Source organism: Phascolarctos cinereus, unplaced genomic scaffold (assembly GCF_003287225.1).
Source record: "Phascolarctos cinereus isolate Bilbo 61053 unplaced genomic scaffold, phaCin_HiC Scaffold_1;HRSCAF=81, whole genome shotgun sequence".
Classification (NCBI taxonomy): Eukaryota; Metazoa; Chordata; class Mammalia; order Diprotodontia; family Phascolarctidae; genus Phascolarctos; species Phascolarctos cinereus.
In genome coordinates, this window is record NW_027555514.1 from 191,291,819 (window position 1) to 191,318,000 (window position 26,182).

Consider the following 26,182-nt stretch of genomic DNA (forward strand, 5'->3'; position numbering starts at 1 on the left):
GTGACATTGTCAGAACCCGGGGACTCCGGGCGACCAAGGCCGCCGCCATGTCCTCCCACAATTCCACTTCCCCCGGCCTTCCCAAGGAGGTACGGCTCCCGAATAGGGCCAAACTACCTCGCACTTCGTGTGCGCCTGCGCGACGGTTGACCCTGCGGGGAGGAGGGGACTGGTTTTTATTCCCAGTCTGGGAAAGGAAGGTATTTGTGTGCGCATGCGCGGGAGTTAGCCTAGGTAGGGGGAGGCTGGAGCAAATCTATTTTGTATCTGGTTGAGGAACGAAGAGGAGGGGCAGGATCAAAATCAAGAAAAAAAGGTTGAGAAAACGTGTCCCAAGGAGGCCCCAGAATGGCTAGAATAATAGATTCTTAGAGTTATGAGCGACGTCAGAGGTCAGTCACTAAGCATTTAATAAGCACCTGCTACATGCCAGCTAGGCAGTACCTGTTCTTAAGGAACCAGCTCCTACAGGCTTAGAGCCCATTTTTAAATTTTCAGTTTGAGCATTATTTGTACCCCAGATACAAATGCTACAAATCTCGGCTGGCTTAATTTATGGTTTTGTTCTACCTAGATTTAAGAAAGCAAGAAAGAAAATATTAGTAATACAAATTAAACTTAAAAGTATGGTTGTATTTTTAAAAATTCCCTAAGTTATTATTGATTAGAGAAATGTAAATTAAAACAGCTCTGAGGTACCATCTCACACCTATCAGATTGGCTAAAATGATTAAAGGGGAAAATGACAAATGTTGGAGGGAATGTGGAAAAATTAGGACACTAATACACTGTTGGTAGAATTGTAAACTGATCCAGCTATTTTAAGGAGCAATTTGGAATTATACCCAAAGAGTTATAAAACTGTGTATGCTATTTGACCCAGCAATACCGCTATTGGGTCTGTTTCCCAAGGTGATCAGGGAAAAAGGAAAAGAACCTATATGTTATAAAATATTTATAGCAGCTCTTTTTGTGATGGCAAAAAACTGGAAAGTGAGAAGATGCCTACCAAATTAGACAATGGCTGAACAAGTTATGTGGTATATGATTGTAATGGAATTCTACTGTGCTGTAGGAAATGACAAGGAGGTTTGGTTTTAGAAAAACATGGAAAAACTTGAATGAAATAATGCAGAGCAAAATGAGCAGAACCAAAAGAATGTTGTATGCAGTAGTAGACTGTTTGTCCTTTGTTCTCAAAGAGGACCAATGACATCAGGAAGCCAGTGTCTTGACTTGCAAGTGAACTGGATTTAAGTGAGGCAGAACTGTGCAAAGTCATCAGCCTCACTCTCTTCCTCCAGGGTCATCAGAGTCCAGTGGCAAGACATAGGTCAGGACATTGGAGATGACCCCAAATCTAGTGGGAGACTTTGGCCTTTTTAGGCTAAAGTCTTTCCCAGGTCTCAGTCTGTCTGAGGCAACACCCATTCAGTGATATTGTTTGAAGAATAACTGTGAATGACTAAACTATTTTGAGTAACATAAGCATTCAAATCAACTACGAGGGTCTTATGAAGAAAAATGCTATCTACCTCCAGAGAATGAACTACTGTATTCAACTATGCCTTGTATGGTTCCACATATGTAACTATATCAAATGTTAGCCTTCTCTAATGTGAGTTTGGGAAGGAAGAAAGAAGGAAGATACCTTGGAACTCAAAATGTAACAAAAATATAATAATTGTCTTGTAAAGTAGTTTCCATGCGTGTTTTCCCCACATAGAACCAGTTATTAAACATTTGCCAACACATCTCTTTAAGGAGCTGAGAGTCAAATGTTGCCTAGGCCATCCTCATAGATAAAGCCCAAATCCCCATCAGAAGCTATGTTATGTAGGCAAAATCAACAAGCCTTGACCATAAATTGGATATGGGGAATGAGGGATAAAGAGGAGTCAAAAATAACTCAGGTTGTGAGCCTAAAAGACTGAGAGGGTGGTGGTTACCTCAACAGTAATATGGAAGTTGAGAAGGGAAAAAGATAATAATAATATCTAATTTGGGGCATGATGTTTAGTTTAAGATGTCTACTGGACATCCAATTTCAAAGTTCTCAGAGGCAGTTGGAGGTGAGGGCTGGATAGTTAGATTTGAGAATTATCAGCAGAGGATGATAATTGAATTGATGGGAGCTGATGAGATCACCAAGTTAAATAATATGGAGGGAGAAGAGAAGGCGGCCCAGGAGAGAACCCTGTGGGATACTCATGGTTAGTGGGTACAACTTGAATGAGGTTCCAGCAAAGTAGGCTGATAAGGAATGATCAGATAGGTAGGAGGAGAACCAGGAAAAGAGTAGTGTCCCAAAAACTTAGAGAGAAGAGAATAGAAAGGCCAAAGGAAGAAGTCAAGAAGGATGAGGAATGAGTAAAGGCCACTGGATTTAGCAATTAAGAGATCACTGGTAACTTTAGAGAGAGTAGGTTCAATTTAATGATGAGGTCAGCAGCTAGATTGTAGACAGTTAAGAAGGGAATGAGAAGAAAGGAAGTGGAGACACCTATTGTAGATGGCCTTCTCACGTAGTTTAGCCACAAAAGGCTCTCCTGAGATATAGGCCAATAGTTCAAAGGGATGGACTTGAGGGATCAAGTAAGAGTTTTTTGAGGATGGAGGAAACAAAGGCATATTTGTAGACAGTAGGAAAGCAGCAAGTAGATAGGAAAAGATTAATGCTTAGTGAGAGAGTAGGGATGACAGAGGGAGACATCTGCTGAAGGAAAACAGGATGGAATGGAATGACTTGTGCAGGTAGATGGGCTTGGCTTGGCAGGAAGAAGGGCCACCTTATCATGTGAGGTAGAGGTAAAGATGGAGATAGTGGAAGAAGCTATCTGAGTGATCAAAAAATAATTCTATACAAACAAGGAAGAGAGGGTGAGGGAATAGCTTGATGATGTGAATAATGAGATAGGAAAAAAAAAAGAGGGAACAGAGAAGTAGGAGAAAAACCAGAAAAGAGCATCCAGGAGAAGAAGGACAATCAAAAGTGTCACATATAGCAGAGAAGTCAAGGATGATGACTGAGGAAAAAAAAATATCAGACTTGGCAATTAACAGATAATTTTGGAGAGAGCCCTTTAATTTGACTGATGAAGCAAGAAAAGGAGCTGAGAAATCTGAGAGCTATAGGTTGAATTGGTTAACTATAGAGTCAAGATTTAGAAGGAAGGAAAGTATACCGAGGGGTAGAAGGATTGAAGGTAATGATAGCATTCAGGAGGAGTGAGGTGTAAGGAGAGATGGAATGATGTGAGGTTATGTCAGATGGAGGAATGTCAAAATTTTTATTAAAGAAATAGAACATTTGTGGGTAATAGTGAGATCCAGAGGGTAAACATTCCTGTGTTTGGCTGAGGTAGGAATAGGTCATAGGATTTAAAGAAATTAAAGAATTCATAACATCATAGATTTAGAATTAGAAGAGACCTGAAAGGCCTTGTCTTGTAGATGAGAGAACAGAGGCACAAAAATCCTGTTATTTACCCAACATAACACAACTGAATTTGGGTTAGGAATTTTGAGGGAGCATCAGCATAGATATAGAAGTCCCTTACTGTAAGGGCAGGATTTAAAGAAAAGAAGAGACTGAGCCAGTTACTGAACTCCTTGAGAAATGAAGGAGAATGACCTGGAAGCCAGTATACAACAGCCACAATGATTTGAACAGAGTGGACTTTGAAGGAAGTCGGTTAGTGATGTTGGCAAAAGGAGAGACTGAAAGGAGCAATAAGTAGCAAAGAATATTCCATTGTTTTGTGGGGTATGGGTGAAGGTAAAGCCAGTGCTAGAGGACCTGGCCAGGGGGGAAGCCAAGATCCCAATGAGAACAAAAACATGCAAGAAGTGTGAGAGAAAGACATTCAGAATGCCAGGAAATTTGTTCACTATGAAATGGGAACTGTGTAGGGCACAGTGGAAGGGGTGGACAGTTGAAATGAGACATGGCAGAGAAGTGGGATAGAAGAAAGGGAGGCAGGGTTGAGAAGGATAAGGAGAAAAGATGAAGAAGTAGAGGTGGTGTAAAGTTTGCCCTTGGTGGTCAGTGATTAGTAACACAGGGATAAGAGGCGTGATTAGTAGTAGAACTTTGTTAACCATAGAGGATATTGGCAAATTACAGGGGGAAAATGGTGCTTGTAAGTCTCAAATGGCTCACCATCTGAACTTCAGTCTTCTGTGACTATTCTCTCTTCATAACCCTGAAATATCCATTTGCTAAATTTAGTTAATTTTTAGATAGTTGGAAGGCCTGGAGTTTGGGTAAGATATATAGACTTTGGATTCATCTGCATAGAGGTGATAATTGGACCTGTGAGAGTAAATGAGGGAGAAAACGGGGAAAGAATTGAAGATAGCAGCCAGGGGAACTACCGACAAAAGAGGTTGGGGGAAAAAAAGCAAATGGAAAGACTGGCGAAGCTGGGGGAGATTATCCAAAAAAGACAGTGGTCAGTAGTATTAAGTAATGCAGGGAAGCCCATCCTGGCCACCACTACACTTGGGTTGTCTTCCACTGTTAGAACATAAGCTCCTTGTTGGCAGGGGCAGGCTTGCTTTTTGCATTGCATCCCAGCACCTAGCACAGTGCCTGGCACGTAGTGAGGGCTTAATAAATACCTTTTCATTCATTTGCTTATTTTAGAAAGACCACTGGATGGGCCATTGGATCATTAACAACCGGAGAACAGTTTCAAGAGTGTGTTGGGAGCAGAAGCCAGATTGTAAGGAGTTGAGGAAAGAATGGTTCGTGGGGAAGTAAGGGAAAAATCTGGTGGAGATTAGTTTATCAAGAAAATTGTCTACGCAGGGGAGAAGAGAAAAGGGTTAACAGTCAGATGGGGCAAAAGACTCTAGTGAAGGATTTTTAGAATTAGGGAGACCTAAACACATTTGTGGACAGATGTAAAAGAGCCAATGAAGAATGAGCCATTGAAGATAGATGATAGAGGGTAGATAATTATTGGAGTTTCAAGGTTCAGGAAGAAATGGGATCAAGGCATAAGCTTTAAGGAGGACCATGCTTTCCTTCACAGAATTTAGTCTATTTCACTGCTTTTAAAAGCTAAATCAATCAATTTTGTGTTATAAATAGGCCTTTATGCAATGTTTGATAGAAGAGGGAGTTTTAAATTAATGATAGAATCCTAGATATTGGAGGTAGGATAGATCATCTGATCTATCACTACTGTTTTAAGATAGTATTATTATTCCCATTTTATAGAAGAGCCCATTGAGACTCAGGATGATTGAAATTAAGTTGCTAGAGTAGGTTTTAGACACTAAAAGGGAAAAAAAGAGATGAAGTGATTGACAAGATCGAGGCAGGGTCAACTGGACAGAACTTGCAGGCAGTGACTGTAGCAGCTCTGGTGTACATAGTATGCAATTATAGCAGGGACCCCAAACTAATACGCTAGACATCCACCCACAAAATTCATTCATTGGTAACATCCTCATATCTTCACAGTGACTGGCACACAATGGGTGCTTAATAAATACTTGGTAAACAATACAATTATTAAAGTACTTATTTAAACAGGTAGCATATGATAGAGCACTAGACTTGGAGTCAGGAAGAACTGAGTTCAAATCCTGCTTAGCCATAATGACCTTGGGAAAGTCACGTAACCTCTCTCAACTTCAGTTTCCTCATCTGTAAAATGGGGATAATGATAAACTATGATGATAGCATATCTTACATTGATGTCATGAGGATCAAATCAAGTAATATATGAAAATTGCTTGGCAAATTTAAAGTACTATAAAAATGCTATTATTATCAAGCACGTGTCTATGCATACATTTTATGAAGTACTTGCCTTCTGGTAGCTTCCAACCAAAGCAGATGACAAAGAAAAAGAGCAGAGGAAACTAAGCAAGCACTAAGTTCACCCATGAAATTCCATTAAAATTAATAAATGTATTAAGATTACAATGTACAAAATCAAGAAGTTGAAAGGAGATTGTTGGGGAAGAGTAAAGAGCAATGCTTTCATCTGAAAAAGTGATTATAATTTACAGCTATAATATCTCTTCACAATGCCTATAGGAAGTTATAACCCAGAAGGTTGTCTTTTTAGGAAGGAAAGCATAAAGAGCTTTGTCCGTAGAACAAAAAAAAAATGTTGATCATAAGAAAACATACTTAAAAGATTCCATAGTCCTTGCATAGGAAATTTAAGCAGACTTATAAACAAATTTTTTATCCCCTTATTCTCCTCTATCATATGACTAGTTGGGTTCAAATTCATATGGATTTGTTTATATTATGATCTTATCCTGAATCTAATTTTTAATCACAATTAATTGTCAGATCCTTCTCCTTAACACTCTCCTTGTTTTCCCCACTCTCCACTCTTAGAGAATCAAATGTCTTCTAAGTAAAAATGATCTGGAGACAGAGCCCATCCGTTCGAAATTCAGCAGCAGAGTCACCTCACCTCTTGTCCTTCTGACCAGGCAGCTCCTTATAACCTCATCGTTGCTATAGAGACAGTGATATCACCAGGTTTGATTCTGATGTCACTCTCCAGGCCCAACAAGGGGGAGGTGCTTGGAAAGCTCAGGGAGGAAACAAGATCTAGAGCTGAACAAGAACATCACAGCATCTTTAATTGACTTTAAAAAGTGTATTCTGGAGTCTTTTGTGGTCCACTGTTCCAGTGCTGCAGAGGTAGGCAGTCCGTATAGGCTGATCAGAGGGCCCATCTCTCAGATTCCTTGTGATTTGAAGAAAACATGTAATTATGCTAAAGAACCACCAAAATTACCCCCCCCTTATAAGGGGGCTATGTGGTCTGTGGAACCTATTATCTCAGTAAGCTCTCAGGGACACATGTGGGAAGCAATGAGGGACAATTTATTAGTGTTCTTCTGTATAGAGGGTGGAGACAGAGGTTCCCAGTAATGAAGTCCCAGGCATTCTGCAAGGACTCTGATAAAAAGGGAATTCACCATTTATTCAGTTAAATCCTTTATTCTTATTCCCTTCCCTATTCCTCCTCAATCATGGCCTTTTTCATTTAATTATTTCAGGTCCTAGCATTCTTTCCACTTCTGTTGTTTTTATTTAATACTCTGTCCTTATTTAATAATGTATCATTAAATTCTATCAGAATATGGGATCTGGTGGTCTAGGGGAATCTAACCATAGATCAAAACCCACCATATGTTATCTTTATTTTGCTCTGATTTCCTGTGTGATATTTGAATTTCAGTTCCTCATTTGCAAAATGGGAAGAAAAGCCTATTTTCCCTTTTCCTTCTCTAATATGGAGATTGTCCCATGAAATATAGGGCCTATACTTTGTGTGGAACCTCTTGAGGCTAGTACTAAACTTTTCCCTAGCCTGATTGCTTTAAATAATCTCTTCGTAAGTCTCCTGAGAGATTTTGTTCAACATAGGAAAGAATTTCAGGTGGGTTTGGCATTAACCACCAGTTGTATGACCTTTCTCCATAAAATGAAGGAGTTGAATTAGATCAGGGATTCTCAACTTTTATTTTGTCCCAGTACCTCTTGGCTTTCAGTAAACCTTCCTTGTGTCCCTTACTCAATACGAAAGGTAATAAATTTTAGAGTTTACCATCCATGTGAAAACAGATTAGTTTCACTAGGCAAATGTAATTATTTACCAAATATTTCTGTTCCCCTTGACAAGTTTCTTATAACCCATGCTGGGAACCCCTGGACTGCTATATATAAGATTCTTCTCAGCTCATTCTAAGTGTTGTGTCTAAACATGTCCTCTTACTTTTTTTTTTTGTTTCAAAGAATCTCAGAATTGGAAAGGACCCAAAAGGCTATCCAGTCTAACCCCCTCTTCTGCTCTATGAATTTTGTCCTTTTAAATCCAAATCACATTGCTCTTGGAATGAATGGAACTTCTGTTTCCAGAATACCAGTAATTAAACCAAATCTACCATTCTGGCTGCTGAGTGCTGCCTGTAGAATTTGCTATGGATATCATCCGGCCTCTTTGGCTATCTGTTTTGACAAATGGTGGGGGGTCACTTCTTGCTTCTCATTTTGGTGAAAGGTTGAGCTAGCTTTTGACTTTTCTCTTTCTTTGACTGAACATTCTAAAAAGTATGTGCTTTCCAGTGCTCTAGTAATAGGAAAAGTCTACATAGAGTACCTCTGGGTTCCTTTTCCTCCATCCTCCATATTTTCCTTCCCTCCAAGTTTAAAGTTTTACCAAGCAAGTGATAGTGAGAGCTGGGCCATCTGTGGTTCAGGAATGCTTTAATGACAAAGGAAAAGAGATTTGTTCTCTTGAGCTTGGGATCTTAGAATAAACAGGACACCCGGCCTCACAGTGATTGATTCCTGCAAATGAGGCACTCTTACAGCTATGTAACTTAGCCATGTAGAGTCTGCTTTATTTATTTTTATAAACCACATCCCTTTCGATATTTCTCTATGTACCGGGAAATATTTTGACATCTGAAAAAGAGAGGAATGAGGGAATTCACTCATCTAAGCATAGAGGAAGGGGGGAAAGAATATATGCTTATATAGCATCTACTATGTGTCTGGCACTGGGCTAAGCATCTTTACAAATATTATTTCATTTGATCCTCAGAACAACCCTTTAGGGTAGGTGCTATTATCCCTATTTTACAGCTGAGGAAACTTCTTAACAGAGGTTAAGTGACTTGCCCAGGGCTAGCTACACAGCTGGTAAAGATCTGATACACATTTGAACTCAGGTCTTCCTGCATCTAGGCCCAGCAAGTGGTCTATCCAGTGCACCACTAATTGGCTCTAGACTGGATCTTTTAGGAAAACTAGACAACTTGTTCCAGTTGCCAGAAACAATAAGATTAGTTTAATCTATACCTGGCTCATTCCCTCTTCGGGCCTAGATGACCTCTAAGATCCCCCTCAGTTCTATAGTGACCAATGCCATCCTTTTCTCCACTGAGTTTAAATCTCACCACCATGATTTTTCATTTGACATCACCCTGAATTCTTTCATTTTCATTTCATTTCATTCCATCTTGCCCTTAGGATATGGCTCATTAACTTTTGTCATCAAGTTTGAGAAATCTATGAATCCATCCAGTAAACTCTTTGGATTTCCTTCTTTTCCTTTTCATAATCAAGGAGGTAGAGGCTGAGATTCTAAATCTTTACATGAATGATGATGTTATAGACCTCTTACCATGGTCATTCAAAAGTACTTAGTAAGCATCTCCTTGAGCATATCCACATGCAAAGTTAATTAAAAAGACACATTATAACCTCTAGAGACTACATGGATGTAGGTAAACATGCAGAAAGACATAATCAATCTAACTGATAAGCAAGCACTGATTAAGTGCCTACTGTAAAATGGGCCTAGTGCTAAGGGCTGAGGATACAGTCACAATAATGAAACACTCCCTGACCTCAAGCTCCTTCCATTCTATCAAGACATATAAGTACATACAAAATAAATATAAAGAAAATGGGGGCAGCAGTGAGGATCACGAAGGGCTGCAAGTAGGAGGTAAGCTTGAACTGGGCTTTTTGAAGGCTATTAGGGATTTCAAGAAGTATGGAGAGAGAATCTAGGGGGAATACCCATTAACAAGATCAGGAAGGTGAGCAAGAGCATTTAGAAAGGGAGGAGAATGCTGTATCACAGAAGCTGAGGTGGGGAAGAATATGGGGGACAGTCCGTACAACGGCAGAGACAGAACACGGAATGTTGAATTAGGAACAGCAAGAAGGCTTATTTGGTAGACCATAGAGTATGTAAAAGAGAATAATATATAAGTAAACCTGGAATATTAAGTTGGAGCCAGGCTATGAAGAACTTTGAGTGCCAAACAAAGGAGTTTGTCTTTGATCCTAGAGGTAACAGGGGGCAACTGGAATTTATTGAGCAGGGAAGTAACATGGTCAAACCTGTGCTTTAGGAATAGCTTTGACAGCTAGGTGAAGGATGGATTGAAGAAGGGAATGACTTGGGTTAGTGAGACCATTAGCAGGAGGTGATAAGGGCTTCATGTAGCACAGCAGTTCTTAACCTTAGGTACATGGATAGATTTCAGAGGATCTTTGAACTTCAATGGGAAAAAAAATTACACTTTAATTTTCAGTAGTTGTTGTTCAGTCATTTGTCATTCATGTCTGACTCTTCCTGACCCCGTTTGGGACTTGCTTGGCAAAGATAATGGAGTGCTTTGCTATTTCCTTCTCCAGCTCATTTGACAGATGAGGAAACTGAGGCAAATCGGGTTAAGTTATTTGCCCAGGGTCACAGTGACATAGCTAGTAGGTGTCTGAGGCCAGATTTGAACTAAGGAAGATGAGTTTTTCTGACTCCAGGTTACTTTCAGTAACGTTTTGCTAAAATTTAGAATTAACCTTTGTGATTGTAGACAACAAAACATTAATCTGAGAAGGAATTCATAGACTTCACTAGACTGCCCAAAAGGTCTATGACCCAAAAGATACAAAGGTTAAAAACCTCTGATATAGAAGATGAAGTTTGAGCTGTCCTGAAGGAAGACAAGTATTTTATCAGGCCAAGATGAGAAAGGAGAACATTCCTGATATTACATGGCAGAAGGGGTGGGTAAGCTTAAGAATTGTGAAGACAACAAAACTATTTGAGATCCTTCTTCATACTTTAGGACCTGCACTCAGTAACAGTAGGTGTTTCTTAAGCTTTGTGTGCCTTGTTTTCATTCTCTCTCTTATTATTGCTGCTGACCCATTGCGACCAGTTGGCAGAACTTAGGGAAAGTCCCATGAAAACAACTGATGCTACAGAATTCTAGGCCACAGTCCTAAGTGATATATCCCTAACTTTGGTTCTGGAACAGTAGTGATCTCCTCAAGTTTCTACATTTCTCTAATGCTAGGAATCTACTTCCTGCTGGTGACTGATCAAGCCGATGCATATGGTACTGCAGCCAAGAACAGAAGGGGAGTGCGAAATAATGAGTTTGAACTTCTAGACATTTGGAATAATGAAAGGGTACCAAGTCTCCTTCTGAGTGCGTTTTTTTTTTTCAGGCAATTTGGGGTTAAGTGACCTGCCCAGGGTCACACAGCTAGTAAGTGTTATGTGTCTGAGGCCGCATTTGAACTCAGGTCCTCCTGACTCTAGGGCCAGTGTTCTATCCACTGTACCACCTAGCTGAGGACATTTTTAAGAAAATAGCAAACAAGGTTTGTTTGTTTGTTTTTTGAGATGGCTTAAATTTAGTCTTAGGTAAAGGAATGAATCGGATCCCCACCAAGATAATGTATAGTCCATGAAATCTATCATGGTATTATTTTTGTGGTAGAAGGAATACAGGAAACATGAACCTCAGATCAATGACAACTGGGAGGCAGTGGTGGGAATCTTGAGTTACTTTAATTTAGTATATGATGACCTGGGGTTGACTAGTAGTATGTGACTCTATTTCCCAGTCCTTGTGGAAGCTGAGATAGGGCAGCTTTTTAAACATTTCTTATCTTCTATATTTAACCATTATCCAAAATATTCTAAATACTATTCAGAAAACATAGTCTTTCTTTACTAGAACTGGGGTTTCCCCCCTTTATGAGATATGTACATCATCCACAGATCACTCTACTCAATGGAACCTCTTGGGTACTTTCATTGTTAGTTGATTGGTTGGGGATTGCAATGGGGGAAAGAGATTTTTGCTCTACAATGCAAATGTCATTACACCAAATGTTTCTGTGCAGTTAATGATGTTGACAACTCAACCAATGACCCACTTTTTTTTTGACCCACTTTTTTCAAGCCGTATCTATTATAACACTAAAGATTCCTGGTACTGTATAGGAAAAAGAAGTAAGATGGTCCTTTGAAATTTACTTTGTTGTAACAATATATAATCAATTGTATAACACTAAAGATTCCTGGTACTGTATAGGAAAAAGAAGTAAGATGGTCCTTTGAAATTTACTTTGTTGTAACAATATATAATCAATTGAAAGCAAAACAGAAAGACTTGGTTAATTTAGAGAAATGCTAGAGGGGAGAAGAAGAAAAGAGAAGGAAGGAAAGGAAGTAGGAAGAGAGCAGTTAGGTCACTGGGCTCTGCCTTACTTTAGGGAGAGGTAGTTGAGGGCGGCGAGGTGGCTCAGTGGATAGAACACTGGGCCTTTCGGAAGCAAGAAGACTCTTCTTCTTGAGTTCAGATCTGGCCTCAGACACTTACTATCTGTGTGACTCTGGGTAAGTCACTTAACTCTGTTTGCCTTAGTTTCCTCATCTGTCAAATGAGCTGAAGAAGGAAATGGCAAACCATTCCAGTTTCTTTGCCAAAGGAAAACCACAAATAGGCTCATGGAGAGTCAGACAGGACCGAAACAACTGAATTACATGTAGAGGAAAAACTAGAATGAAGGAAATGAGACATTAACTTTGGACCTGGGTAATTTGAAAGCCTGGCATAGGAGGAAAGGAGCTAAGCACCGACCAGTACGAGCTACAGTACTGAGATACAGATATGTAGATACAGATTTAAGTATCCTAAACAGTCAAGGCCACTGGTCACCTGAGCAACATAAATGATTGTTAGCTGGCCACATGGCCTAAGGCTGCCAGTGCTGTATTCTTAATAAGAAAGTATTGATGATTAAAGTGAATAGGAATAGAAACAAAGAAGTACAGGGACCAGAGACTACAGGCTAATTTGTATGATGTCCCACATGATGTTAGCTCATGCTATCACTTTTAGAGATTAAATTTACCACTGGATAATACTTCTTATGTGGACCCTGAACAACGCATTTGAAAAAGCTCCACTGGGAGTTTTACTCAAATTTCTCCTGCCTCCAGTTCTCAGGAATCATGTGTTTTGCTTCTCCCCTCTTGTTCTCCCTCCAGTCTTAGAATCTACCTTTTCCATAACTTCATTTCTTTTTTCTTCCTGCCAGATGTCTGATAAGGTTGACTGGTTACAAAGCCAAAGTGCAGTATGCAAAGTAGATCTTTATACTCCCGGAGAGGGCCAGCACCAAGACTGGAAAATGGTAAGTAAAGGGCAGCCTCCTTTGAAACACTGAGTTAAGAATATATGGGAGGCCCTTAAAGCGTGCTCTTCCCGGTGCTATTCTGGGAAATGTTTAACAACCAGCTCTCCCAGGAATGCAGCACACATTTATTTAATCTGGAATACTAACCTTTTCTTAAGTTTAGACAATCAACAAAACGATAAATCAAGCCCTAATGTGTAGCCTGCAGATTTCCAAGGTGTTAATGCTCACATAGACAATGTAGTGATTGGGTTCTCCCTATACCATTGAGCACACCTCTGACTCTTACCCTCCCACCCTCCAGTTTTTTTGCAAATGTGGGTCCCCAAGAAAAGATTGAATCCCCAGAGAATATGGAATTCAGTGGATTAAAGAGGATCCCCTTCTCTGAGATATATTTCTTAGTCGGATCTGGAGAGAAAGAGCATGTGCAGGCATACTCTTCATAAAATTATCCTAGCAATGTTATGTAGTAATAATTTTATAACCAAGTTTTATTGTAAAGGCGGGCTCAGTTCCTCTCCTCCGACTCCCCACCCCTTTTACAGATAATTGCTTAGATAAACTGAACTTCATCTTTGTTAAACCTGGTGCTCAGTAAAGTCTTTGTTCTTCACTTGGGCTATAAAATATCACAATGTGATCATACAAATAATTCCTGTATAGAAGCCATATATAAATGACTAGCATTTATAAAAAATACTTTAAGACTTGCAAAGCTTTGTACATGTGGGATCTCATGTGATCCTCACAACAATCCTGGGAGGTAGGTGCTATATTATTATCTCCATTTTACAGATGAAGAAACTGAGACTGAAAGAGGTTAAATGATTTGCCCAGGGTCTGACAGCCAGTAAGTGTCTGGGGTGGAATTTTAATTCAGAGCCTTCTGACTCCAGGTCACTAGTGCTGATCCACTTAGCTACAATAGAACCTTATAAAGTAATAATTTTTTAAAGTTTACAAAGCCTCTTCTCCCAAGAATACTGCAAGGGTAGGTAGTGCAAATATTCTTATCCCCACTTTGAAGATGAAGAAACTAAGGTACAGAGATTTTTTTGTGACTTGGCCATGGTTGCACAGCAAAATAAGTGTTAGAGCCAGACCAAATCTATCGCACTCTTTCCAGGGCCATTTCCAGTCATCCTGATCTATATCTTTCCCCTGGACCCAGATGGCTCCAGAGGAGAGACTGAGACTGGTGACTTTGCACAGCCCTCCCTCTCTTAAATCCAATTCATTTGCAAGTTATAGCATAACTTTCCTGATGTCATGGCCTCTTAGAGAACAAAGGACAAACAACAATGTTACACTCTTTTCACTGTACTTCCACCACCATTCACGAAGAGGCAAAAACCTTAAGTACTTTAGTCATCTGCTTTGGGGACATGAGAAAAGAAAACAAGACTTGTTGAAGTTTTTTTTTTTTAAAAACTAAGGTTCCATTCTAATCAGTGGCCCTTTCCCTTCTACGTATTACACTAGGGCCCAGCACTTTTCCATTGCCCAGACACTCTAGGAGATGGATTTTGCCAGCAGATATTACTTATTCTGTTCTTGAGAAATAATATCCATGCTCTTTTGAGAGTTATCATCTTTAGCTAGATCTTTTTTGGGGGGAGGGAGTATGAGGCAATCGGGTTAAATGACTTGCCCAGGGTCACACAGCTAATATGTGTTATGTGTTTGAGGTCGGATTTGAACTCAGGTCCTCCTGACTCCAAGGCCAGAGCTCTATCCATTCTGCCACCTAGCTGCCCCCTGTTTGGGAAGAGTCCAAGGTGATGGTGCTCAGCAGATGGTCAGCCCTCAATGAAGCAGATGATCAGCCCTCAATGACAGTTAGGTCTTAAAGCAGAGGTTATTAACCTGGGAAGTGTAAACTTGTTTTATTAATATTTTGATCATTATATTTCAAGATAATTTGTTTCCTTAATCCTATGAATTTTGCTTCATTCATTTAAAATCATTGTTCTAGGAAAGAGTCTCAGGGTGTTATACAACAAGGCTTGTAAAGTCTTAAAAGTCTGGCTTCTCCAGACTGCCAAAGGGATGCATCTTACACACACACACACACACACACACACACATACACACACACACTTAGCACTCCTGTCTTAATAAGCTTCCTAGAGAGAAACAAGTTTCCCCATCCCTATTCTAGGATGTCTCTTGATTCTGTTTCTTTTTCTCCAGCTAACACTCATCTCCCTTTTTCCCATACTGCTACTGCATACCTCAGTGGTCTCTCTAATGAATGAATATCAAGTTTTCATACCTTAGGTCTATTAGGGTAACCTAATAACCCTGACTTATTATAGGCTCAGATGTCTGTAAAGGCTGATTTGTGATTTTGAGCTTTTATGTCCAAATTTTGTCTACCCAGGAAAAAATACTCTATAATGTACATTGTTATTGAAACTATCCTTCCCCGTATTGTTTCACTTACAGTAGTGTTTCATGGAACCATTCAAAAACATTAAGTGAGGCATACCTGTGTTGTCTGCATCTAAGAGTGAAGGATATGGTAGAGAAAGGAGATTCTATAGCTGAGAATTCTGTCTGATTTTAGTCTTAGACATGGGATGAAACTGGGTGTCCTTCACATTGAGAATGTCAATGTAGAATCCAAGTATGTAGAATGTAGAAGCTATCTTCTTCAGGACATCTAAAAATTTCACAGAACTATCAGATTTTTAATCAACATTATCTTCATTATAATCAGGGCAGCTAGGTGATACAATGCCTCAGACATTTACGAGTTGTGTGACCTTGGACAAGTCATTTAACCTCTGTTTGCCTCAGTTTCTTCATCTGTAAAATGGGGATAATAACAGCATCTACCCCCAAGGGTTGTTGTGAGGACCAAATGATATAATAATGTTAAAGGACTTAGAGCAGTGCCTGGCCCACAGTAAGCACTATATAAGTGTTAGCTATTATTATTATTATTACTACCAAAATTTTTTAAAACTCTTAATTGCATGTTGTGCTGTGCTGGGCTCTATATTTAGCTAATTAATCAGACATGATCCATAGCCCCTACATGTTGTCAAATCATCCAGTTAGTCTATCTTTTATGGCCACTTAAGACAAACAACACTAATAGATCCATAAATAACTTGCAAACAAAAATGTAATGAATAGGAAAATACTTCTATTACAGGGCTTAGTCTGTGTAAATCTTAGATTCCAGTTTGAACTGCTTACACTAATGGTTTTCTGTTTGTTTGCATTGTTTTTCAACTCTTCCTTTCCTAGAAAGGAAAGGTAGTTTCAGTTCTAGGTTCTGTGTCAAATCAATAAACATATATTTGTATGTCCACTACTTAAGGTGCCATGAGGGTAGTAGCACCCTATGGTAAAAAGAATGCTGGATTTGGAGCCAAGGAATTTGTGTTCAAATCCCAGCTTGGCCATTTATTATCTATGTGACCTTGGACAAGTCTCATAACATTCAAGCTTCAGTTCCTCACTTGTAAAATCAGGGAATTGGATTAGATGACCTTAAAGGTACCCTTTGGCTCTAACTAGGAAGCCTATGAATGCACAGAAGTACAAGCCATGGTCTCTGCATTTGGGCTTTAGGTGATACCAAGAATTTTTAAATGTGTATGCCATGCATGTGTTTACTCCAGCATGCATGTATGTGCCACAGTTAATGTCTATTAGCATAATATAATAGTACAAAGAAGAATGGATTTAAAAACAGGATAAATCAGGTCCTGGTTTTTACATTTTCTAACCTTGTGATTTTAGGCAAGTAATTTAATCTCCTGGGGACTTTTGTTTCCTCATCTGTAAAATAAGGATAGCAATACTTTTGATGTACCTTCCTCACAATCAAATGAGATAATGTCTTATGAGAGCATTTTGAAACAATAAGGTATTATGATAAAAATGTCCAATGCTGAGCATAGTACTTAAATATTTGTAGATTGTTAACTCTTCAGTTTCAAACTAATGTTTTATTTAACTGATGACAGCTATCTTCATCAGGGACTGTTAGCGTATCAAAATAATGCTTGTTGAGCATGGCAAAGTAACTGAATGTATTTATGTTTAGTCTTTTTTTCCCCTTCAAGATAATTTTTTGAATGAGCTGAGTTACTAAACAAGAACAATTATATAAAGAAAGATAAAAGCAGTTTTCTAATTAATTTTGTTTATCTACTAGTTTACATGTAGAGTATTATTGAACTTAGCTGGCTTATGTGCATTATGGATTATGATGAGGTGGTGAGGGTGGGGTGAGTTAGTGAAGACTTGGGGAGGGTGGTGAGTTTCTCGATCTGTTAAGGCTATCCTTGATGTACTTTGGATGTGTTTTTATTCTAGTCTGATGAGTCCCTGTCCACCTTTAAGGAGGCCTCGACTGATCCTGTCAGAGTCCTGAGCTGGCTCCGAAGAGACCTGGAAAAATGTACATCAAGTTTCCACGATAAGAAGCAACCACCTGCTGGGGATATGGCCAACAAGGGTGAGCACTCAGGAGACAATCGCAGTGGGTTCACTGTAGACTATTTTAGTTCTGGAGGCAGAATCCCCCCCGGCAAAATGCATCTTGAAATGTCTCACACTGAAAACTCTTCCAGGGGCTCCAGTCCCTGGAATGGTAGTAACGAGAGTTCGGTAGATGAAGTCTCCTTCTATGCCAATCGGCTCACCAACCTCCTCATTGCCATGGCACGTAAGGAGATCAATGAGAAAATCGACGGCTGTGATAATAAATGCATCCACCAGTCAGTCTATGTGGGTGAGGAACCCCCTTCACCCAACAGAACCTTGAGTAAGGTGGCATCAGAACTGGTGAATGAAACTGTCAACTTGTGTTCCAAAGAAAATTACCCAGACAAGGCTCCTGGTTCTGGAGACAGAGCCACACCCTCCTCACGGAGTCCCCCCAGTCTGAAATACAAGAACACAATTAAGTTTAAAGAAACGAAAGGAAACAAGATGGATGACCAGCCTAAAAAGTCATTCTTCTACAAGGAAGTGTTTGAATCCCGTAATACAGGTGATGGTGGGAGGAAGGTGTATGGGGGGCCAAACAGAACAGACGACTTTACAGCCAGCGTGAGTCAAGGAATCATGACCTATGCCAACAGCGTGGTGTCTGACATGATGGTCTCCATCATGAAGACACTAAAGATTCAAGTGAAGGATACAACCATCGCAACCATCTTGCTCAAGAAGGTGCTGATCAAGCATGCTAAAGAGGTAGTCTCAGACCTGATCGACTCCTTTATGAAGAACTTGCATAATGTCACAGGCACCCTCATGACAGATACGGACTTTGTCTCAGCCGTGAAGAGAAGCCTCTTCTCTCATGGAAGTCAGAAGGCCACGGACATCATGGATGCTATGTTGGGCAAGCTACACAGTGTGATGTTGAAATCTGAGCAAGTCAAAAGACCATCTAAGGACAAGTCTGAGAGTGTCTCCCTAGTTTCTTTGAAAGGAATGAATGATCCCAGACATAGAAATATGAACTATTCGTCGATGAAAGCTGAAGCCAAATTAAGGGAAAAAACCTATGTCCCACCCAAGCCAGACAAAGAAAAGACCTGTGCTGAAACTCTGGGTGAACATATTATCAAGGAAGGGCTGACCATATGGCATAAAAATCATCAGAAAGAATCAAAGTCCCCAGGCCTCCAGCATGCAACCTTTGCAGCCTCCAGTAGATCTGTCGGCAAACCATGCAGCAAGCCACCACCAGAGAGCCATCCCCAAACAATCTCCCCAGGCCCACTTAACACCAATGCTTTCAGCTGCCAAGAGAAACCAGAAAACTTCCTCTATAGTTCAGACAGTTTGGCTAAAGACCTGATTGTGTCTGCCCTGCTCCTGATTCAGTATCATCTTGCACAGGGAGGAAGTATGGATGCCCAGAGCTTCCTGGAAGCTGCTGGGACAACAACCAAGGTGACCTCACCTAAGTCCCAACAGAACTTGGAGCAGTCCAGCCTTGGGTCCTCTCGGGTGGGAGGCAATCATGAAGAGGCTGAAAAGAAGGATCTGATGAGCATCTTTTTTAATTTCATCCGGAATTTACTTGGTGAGACTATTTTCAAGTGTGATGATAACTATGAAACAAAACCACCCAGCCACCACAGTAAGGAGGAAGACAACAGCTTCTCTGAATCACTTCTGTCAAACTGTCCTCAAAAACATGGTGGTGGTGGTGGTGGTGGTGGTGGTGGTGGTGGTGGTGGTGGTGGTGGTGGTGGTGGTGGTGGCAGCGGCGGTGGCAGCGGCTGCAGCGGTGGCAGTGCCATGGCTGGGCTGACCAAGATGGTGGCTAACCAGATGGACAGTAACATGAATGGGCAGATGGTAGAACAGTTAATGGACTCAGTGATGAAATTGTGTCTCATCATTGCCAAGTCCTGTGATACTCCCTTGGGAGAACTGGGAGATGAAAAATCTGGAGATGCCAGCAGGCCAACTTCAGCCTTCCCAGACAGCTTCTTCGAGTGCTTACCAGTCAAGGGCACTGGGACAGCTGAGGGTCTGTTACAGAATGCCTATCAAGCAATCCATAATGAATTAAGAGGTACGTCAATACACTCCTCTGAGGAGTCCAGCGGCCCCAAAGTGATCGTCAGCAATCACAACATCGCTGACACCGTGCAGAACAAGCAACTCCAGGCCGTTCTCCAATGGGTAGCAGCCTCCGAGCTCAACGTACCTATTCTGTACTGCGCTGGTGATGATGAGGGGATCCAGGAGAAGGTAAGGGAGAGGAAGTATAGAGAAATTAGGGGAACTGGAATGAAAGGGTTTCAGAATCAGTCTTCTTCCTTCTGAGGCCCAAGCCACAGAAAGGGAAGGACTAATGAAAAGGGGTTCAGGCTAACACTTCTCTACCTTGGGCAGGAAGCCTTGGAAGGGAGAAAAATGAGAGTTTTTATCCAGTATTCATTATTTCTGAGTAGCAATGATAACAGTTCACATTTGTATACATGTTTTAAATTTCTACAAATTTTTTTAATAATTCTGTGACAAAGGTATGATAATTATTATTATCCCCATTTTACAAATGAGAAGAATGATGCCCAGAGTGGACTCTGTTTAAAGTCAACACAGTTAGCAAGTGGGAGAGCCTGGACTCAAACCCTAGGTCTTTGGGGTCTCATTTTCAGTATATGTGGCACTACACGAGACTTCCTTAAAAGAGTAAGGGAAATGAGAGGTGATTTAGTTCTATATCCCTATTTTTTTTCTTTGAATGATAGAAGCAAAGAAGGGAGAAAACAAGGGATTAAGTCAGTTTCAGGTATTTCTTTATTAATTGAAGGGAATATATGGAATAAAAATATGAAGGCTTCTAACAGGTTTGATGAGGAGTCAGATCTAATCTAGTAGACCAGGGCTGAGAGAGAAATAAGTCAGTTCTGCTGAAAGTGGATAAATAATTTATTATTTGATGAAAGGGAATGAGAGGGTCCTGCTCCCCATTTTTTAAAGTACATAGAAATGAGGGGATCTACCATTTGAGCTTCTTATTACCTCTGATTACTTTATGAGCAAAGAACTATTAGGAACTCTTTTAATCTATACTGGTACCTAGGAATAAGAACCAGTTTAGGCCAAAGAGAACTTGGATTTTCCAGGGCTGAACAAGGGGAAAGTATAATCCAGGGACGATAAACCAGAGGACTATATTCCGGTCCTCATTTCACCCTTCATGATGCTGTGCAAGTATCTTCTCCATTCTTGGTCTCACTTTTCCAAATCTGAAAAATGTAGAACAAGCTAGCTTAATCACATGTCATTTAGTCCAGCCACAGGAGACCTTCCTTAAGCTACCAGGTATCTACAATTCTGCCACAGAGAAGTGAAGGACAGGGCAGAACTCACCAACTCCAACTGTCAAAACTATAGCTATCTAGTTCAGGACATATAGTCATGAGCCAGTCTTTTCAGTTGTAACAAACACAAAGACTATTGTATGTCCTCCTAAAAGGGGGAAGAGCTGTCCTTTGAGCTCAAAGAGAACCAAAAATGGCATCACTATATTGGGGTCAAGGTACCATTTGTCTAACTGTAGCTGATCAGACAAACAAGCTCAGAATGCTCTACCACAGGTCTGGCACAAATAGTCCATGTGAACATTTAGAGCCGACATGTCTCTAAATTTGCACATCTCATGTTTCTTCTGAACTACAAAATGAAGTTGCTGTGGTGGAAAGACCAGTGGAGTCCGAAGCTGTTGTTGTTCAGTCATTTTTCAGTCATGTCCAACTCTTCAGGACCTTATTTGGGGTTTTCTTGGCGGAGTGGTTTGCCATTTCCTTCTCTGACTCATTTTACAGATGAGGAAACTGAGGCAAACAGGGTGAAGTGACTTGCCCAGGATCACACAACTAGTCAGTGTCTGAGTCATCCTGATTCCAAGCCCAGCACTCAATCCACTGCACCACGTAGCTGACTTAAGGGAATCAAGTACTCTGACTCCCCTGGCAACTGGGTGTATATGTATACGTATATTCTAGTCCATAGATATGTCTGGCAACCATGCTTCCTTCCTCCTCCATTTTATACGTATTCCTCAGGCTATAATATCATTCTTTTGTGACATCTCCTCCCTCATTTCTCTTTGAAAGCTATCACAGAACCATAGAATTTTAGAACTGGCAGGATTTTAGGAGAACCATCTAGTCCAACTTCCTTATTTAATTAATCAGGAAAAAATCATGGACCAGAGGATGAATCAATTTGTTTATCTAACTAGTGAGTCATAAAATCAGGATTAGATTTTAGGTCCCTTGACTTCAAGACTATTAATATGTCTTTACACATTATACCATACAACTTTATTCAATTTTAATCATATTTGCTCTATTAAAACATTATAATGACAGTGATTTATGGATGAAGGGAATATATGCAATAAAAAATGAAGGCTTCTATTAGGTTTGATGAGGAGTCAGATCTAATCTAGTATACCAGGGCTGAGATAGAAATAAGCCAGTTCTGCTGAAAGTGGATAAATTATTTATTATTTGACGAAAGGGAATTCTTTGCAAAGTATATAGAAGTGAGGGAATCTGCCACTTGAACTTATGGATTGCTCTGGCTACTAAAACAATAAACAGACTTCAGGTATGCTTAAGATAGGGTCCTAACATCATTAACTGGTTCCATCAAAACAGCATTTTAGGTGAAACTACTTTCATTGCAGGGGCCAACTAGTTCATAACAAAAAAAGTTTATAAATGGAAGGATTTTTTTTCTGGACAGCCAAAATTTATACTACAAAAACTTAAAATTGATCTTTTTTGAGAATAGTAGGGCTGCATTGGGCAGGGGGACATGAATACGGCTTGGATGGAAACTGGACTGGAATCACTAAAGTTTGGGATAGAAGTTGGAGGGTGGGGAGGTAGAACTAGGCTGGAGGACAAGAAGCAAGGAATCCAGGTGCTTCCTGGGAGAGGTTGGGAAAATAGACTTATTCTTTCTTCCTGATAACAAAAATAATATCTAACATTTATAAAGGGATTTAAGAACAAAGTTATTTATGGATGTTATCTCCTAGTTTCTAGCTTATGGTCCAAAGATAGCAGTTCTCAGATAAGCTTGGACATTATTTCTGAAAACTACCCATAAAGCTTATTGTCCACAGCTGATGAAGGCATAATCCGTCTCCTCAAAGGAAGAAAGGAATGGCAATGTACTGAACCCTAAAGGTTGAGAAAGGGGGAGAGGAGAGTTGGTTAGAATTGTAGCCTCTGGGATCAGGACCCCCTTTCTCCTAGTAACTGGAAAAATAAATAGGGCAAGTAATGGAATGATCACTTTGAACTTGTGTGAATTGGACTAAGAGTTTATAAAACTTCAAATTTTTGTTATGTTCTTTTTTCTTTTGTGTTCTGGAAACAGCTATGTGCAACAATTCACTTGCTGCTTCTTTGGAAATCTGGCTGCTACAGATCAGGGTTGGGTTCTTAATAAGTTAATAATAATTAATAAACTGTATAAGTTTAACATCTCTCTGTGATAAATAGCAATCCAAAGGAAGAGCAAAGTCTTAAAAGGGACACTTGGCCTGAGCTGAGCTGGGCTTGTCATTAGGAATTCAAGTAAATCTTGAAGGACTTTCTAACAGGCACAAATTTTAGGGTGGCCCTCTCTTATGCTGTACATTGCAACATCAGGGGTTGAGGCAACTTCATGTTGGTTATGCCTCTAACGGACTCTTTCTTTGGTAAAGCAGAAGGTGCTTCGGCACCTATCGAGCTCAGGTCATTACTGCAAACATCAGTTCTCTCTGAAAGACAGGGAGGTGTAATGGGAAGACTGCTAGACTTGGCTTCAAAAGACTTGGGTTTGGGGGCAGCTAGGTGGCGTAATGGATAGAGCACTGGCTCTGAAGTCAGGAGGACCTAAATTCAAATCCGGCCTCAGACCTGACAGTTACTAGCTGTGTGACCCTGGGCAAGTCACTTAACCCCAATTGTCTAAAAATTAAAAGAAAAAAAAGAAAAGAGATCCAAAAGACTTGGGTTTGTCCCACCTGACTCACTTAGCTATGTGACTGCCACACACGAGTCCTCACTGACTGACCCTCAGCTTACTCATTTTTAAAATGGAGATGACAGTTACTCGTCTCTGCATCTTACAGGTGTGTTGTGAGGAAGGAAGGCACTCTTGACACTCACTGTAAAGCAGCCTACAGTGTAAGCTGTTGTTAGACTGTAGATATTCAAGGTGTAAGTGATTAGACTTATCCTGAACCGAACCTCTGACATACTCCAGGCACGTCCTCAGTATGGATGATGGAGCACCTGGAAATAAGAGAGATCCATCCCCAACCTTTTACTAGCCCCGCCCCCCCCACTAATTGGGAGATCTTTTAAAAAACAAATTAGTCAATCCAGCCTTGACACTTATTAGTTGTGTGACCCTGGGCAAGTTACTTATCCCTGATTGCCTCACCAAAAAGAGAAAGAAAAGGGCCCCCTTCCCCCCTCCCAAAAAAATAATTAATTAATTAATCCTACCAAATTGTCACTTATCTCAATACTAAAAGCAGAGGGCAGAATGATTGGGGGCAGGGAGGGTGTTAATTTAGCCACTGAGGTTTGGGGGGGTGAGTTAGTTTGGGTAATCCTGCTAATCCAAATAAACATCATTATTGTTGCTGTTGCTGAAATTATAATCATTATTCATTCTTTTATACAAGGATGGGGGGGTTAGGGGTGGGAGAGAGCTTTTTGTCCAATGGGTATGTCCCTGCCCTGCCTCCAAATAGCTCAGGCAGGTGAATAAATACAGCGATGGTAATGTTTTTGACTTGATAATGAGTTCAGAACCCTAGAAACTTCTAGAGTTTCTGCAACCTGGACCACTGATTCTCAATACAAACTCTGCTACAAATTAGTAAATGTCTTCTTTCTTGTGCGCTGCTGTGCCCTCTGGTCTCAGCACTAGGCCTTTGTCCAGGACCACAGGGTGAAAGGGAAAGAGGGAAAAAGAAAAAAGGAGTCTCTTTTGAGGACAAGGACCGTTTCACTTTTTATTATTGTAACTGCAGCACTGAGCATAGGGCCTGCCACATGAAAAATGCTTCTTGAATTTAATTGAATTAAAAGAAGGAACAAGGAAAAGAGTTAAATAGGATACAGGAAGGACACAGAGGTGCCAGCTTTTTAAAGTTTGTGGAGGCTTTAAGAAGGACTTTTGGCAATTCAAGTTTTAAAAACTAGTAAAAATTGACCATTAGATGGATGATTGGGAAAACTTGGAGAATAAGCAACACCATCTTGCAGGAAATAATTTCAATTCCTGCCCTGAGGAAAGATAAAATCCATTAGAGAACCATTTTCTTATTCCCAGACAAATGGTCAGTGTCATTCGACTCTTTGAAAGACCTCCAGGAAAATACCTCTACCAACCTCTCTAATAGCCCTAGCAAATGCAGTTCTTGAGTTCTAGCCTGAATTCTTCCTGTTGTAAATTGCCCCAAAGCCCCATTTTATTTTATTTCATTTTGTTGCTCTTGGTTGTGAATCCCCAGAGGTCTCTTTCCAGCCCTATAGATTAATGACCATCTGACCTCGTCTTATTACTCTGACTTTTTTATCCCCAGCTCCTCCAGCTTTCTGCTGCTGCCGTGGACAAAGGTCGAAGTGTCGGGGAGGTCCTACAATCAGTGCTGCGCTATGAGAAACAGAGGCAGCTGGATGAGGCAGTAGGGAATGTCACTCGGTTGCAGCTGCTGGACTGGCTGATGGCGAACCTGTGAGCAGTGCAGGCCCTCTGTGTCCCCCTTCCCAGCAGCGGGGCTGGAGGCTGGACATATCCCCCCAATCCCACTCCGTGTATCCTCCCCATCTTCACCTATTTCCCCCGCCTGCCTGCCTACCCACTGTCACAGAGCCCTGACAGTCTCCATACCACTCACGTGAAACACATGACATCTTATGCTGGTCACTGAATTTTGCAGATTTTCCTATCCAAACGAGCATGGACGCAAAATAAACACATTACATTTAAAGGGCTCACAATGTTTGGTTTTATTGGGAAGCTGCTGGGATGACAAAGGTAGACGTCTCAGTTTTGAAAAACAATTCTGGCCAAGGTATTAAACATATTCAGGCTAGGAAGGAACTAAAAGAATCAATCCCTCTATCCCCCTGCCTTCAAACCAGTCCAGATAGGTTGCTATCCTGCCCTTTTCTTAAATATCTCCCTTAAAGGAGATACCACAACTTCTCAGCAACACATTTAGCCATCTGTATAACTCTTAATAGTGAGGAATTTCTTCCTACTACAGTGTTAAGACCATTTCCTCCTGTCCTACCTGTTCTTTGTGAAGAGGAAATCTTGCCACCGACTTCATATGTAGTTGAAGATGATGGGTTACTATACTCAGCTATGTTTTCCCCCCATTTTATTGAAAGGCAGCCAGTAATAGTGAATAGAGTACTAGGACTTGTCAGGAAGACATTGGGTCCACCATGGAGGTAAGCATAGTTTATATACCAACATCTGTTGCAAAGGCTGAAGAGGTGGAGAATCGCTAGGAGATCATCAGATCTAGATAAGATCATCAATGCCAAGTCAACATTCCCATTCATACTCCATGACATCAGTATGAAGATGGACAAAAGGGAGGAAAGTGAGAAATGTGTTGGAAGATGAAGTTTGGGATTTAAAAATAAAAGAGAT

General features: G+C 40.5%; 2 protein-coding genes across 3 annotated transcripts in view; one reads left to right on the forward strand and one right to left on the reverse strand.

The window, feature by feature from the left end:
- NDUFA9 (NADH:ubiquinone oxidoreductase subunit A9) overlaps nt 1–116 on the reverse strand; it is a 28,369-nt gene extending 28,253 nt beyond the window's left edge. The window contains exon 1 of the mRNA XM_078155887.1: nt 1–116. Coding sequence (XP_078012013.1) covers nt 1–49 — 49 coding nt within the window. The 5' untranslated portion in view covers nt 50–116.
- AKAP3 (A-kinase anchoring protein 3) lies at nt 107–25,610 on the forward strand. Of its 2 annotated transcripts, none has more exons than XM_021001617.2 (4): nt 107–200; nt 12,902–12,997; nt 17,339–19,738; nt 25,101–25,610. In XM_021001617.2, exons 2-4 carry the CDS (start codon nt 12,902–12,904, stop codon nt 25,254–25,256), a joined length of 2,652 nt encoding a protein of 883 aa, XP_020857276.2. In that variant the 5' UTR covers nt 107–200; the 3' UTR covers nt 25,257–25,610. The 2 variants fall into 2 exon arrangements, with proteins under 2 accessions (XP_020857276.2, XP_020857277.1); XM_021001618.2 differs by lacking the exon at nt 107–200 and adding an exon at nt 6,554–6,679.
- The last annotated feature ends 572 nt before the right edge of the window (nt 25,611–26,182 follow it).

Bases quoted from the DNA above. Each gene is read 5' to 3' on its own strand.
- AKAP3 (XM_021001617.2), top strand. From the start codon at position 12,902: ATGTCTGATAAGGTTGACTGGTTACAAAGCCAAAGTGCAGTATGCAAA. The intron at 12,998-17,338 runs GTAAGTAAAGGG...TTTTTATTCTAG, and splicing joins AGCACCAAGACTGGAAAATG to TCTGATGAGTCCCTGTCCAC. The intron at 19,739-25,100 runs GTAAGGGAGAGG...TTTTATCCCCAG, and splicing joins ATGAGGGGATCCAGGAGAAG to CTCCTCCAGCTTTCTGCTGC.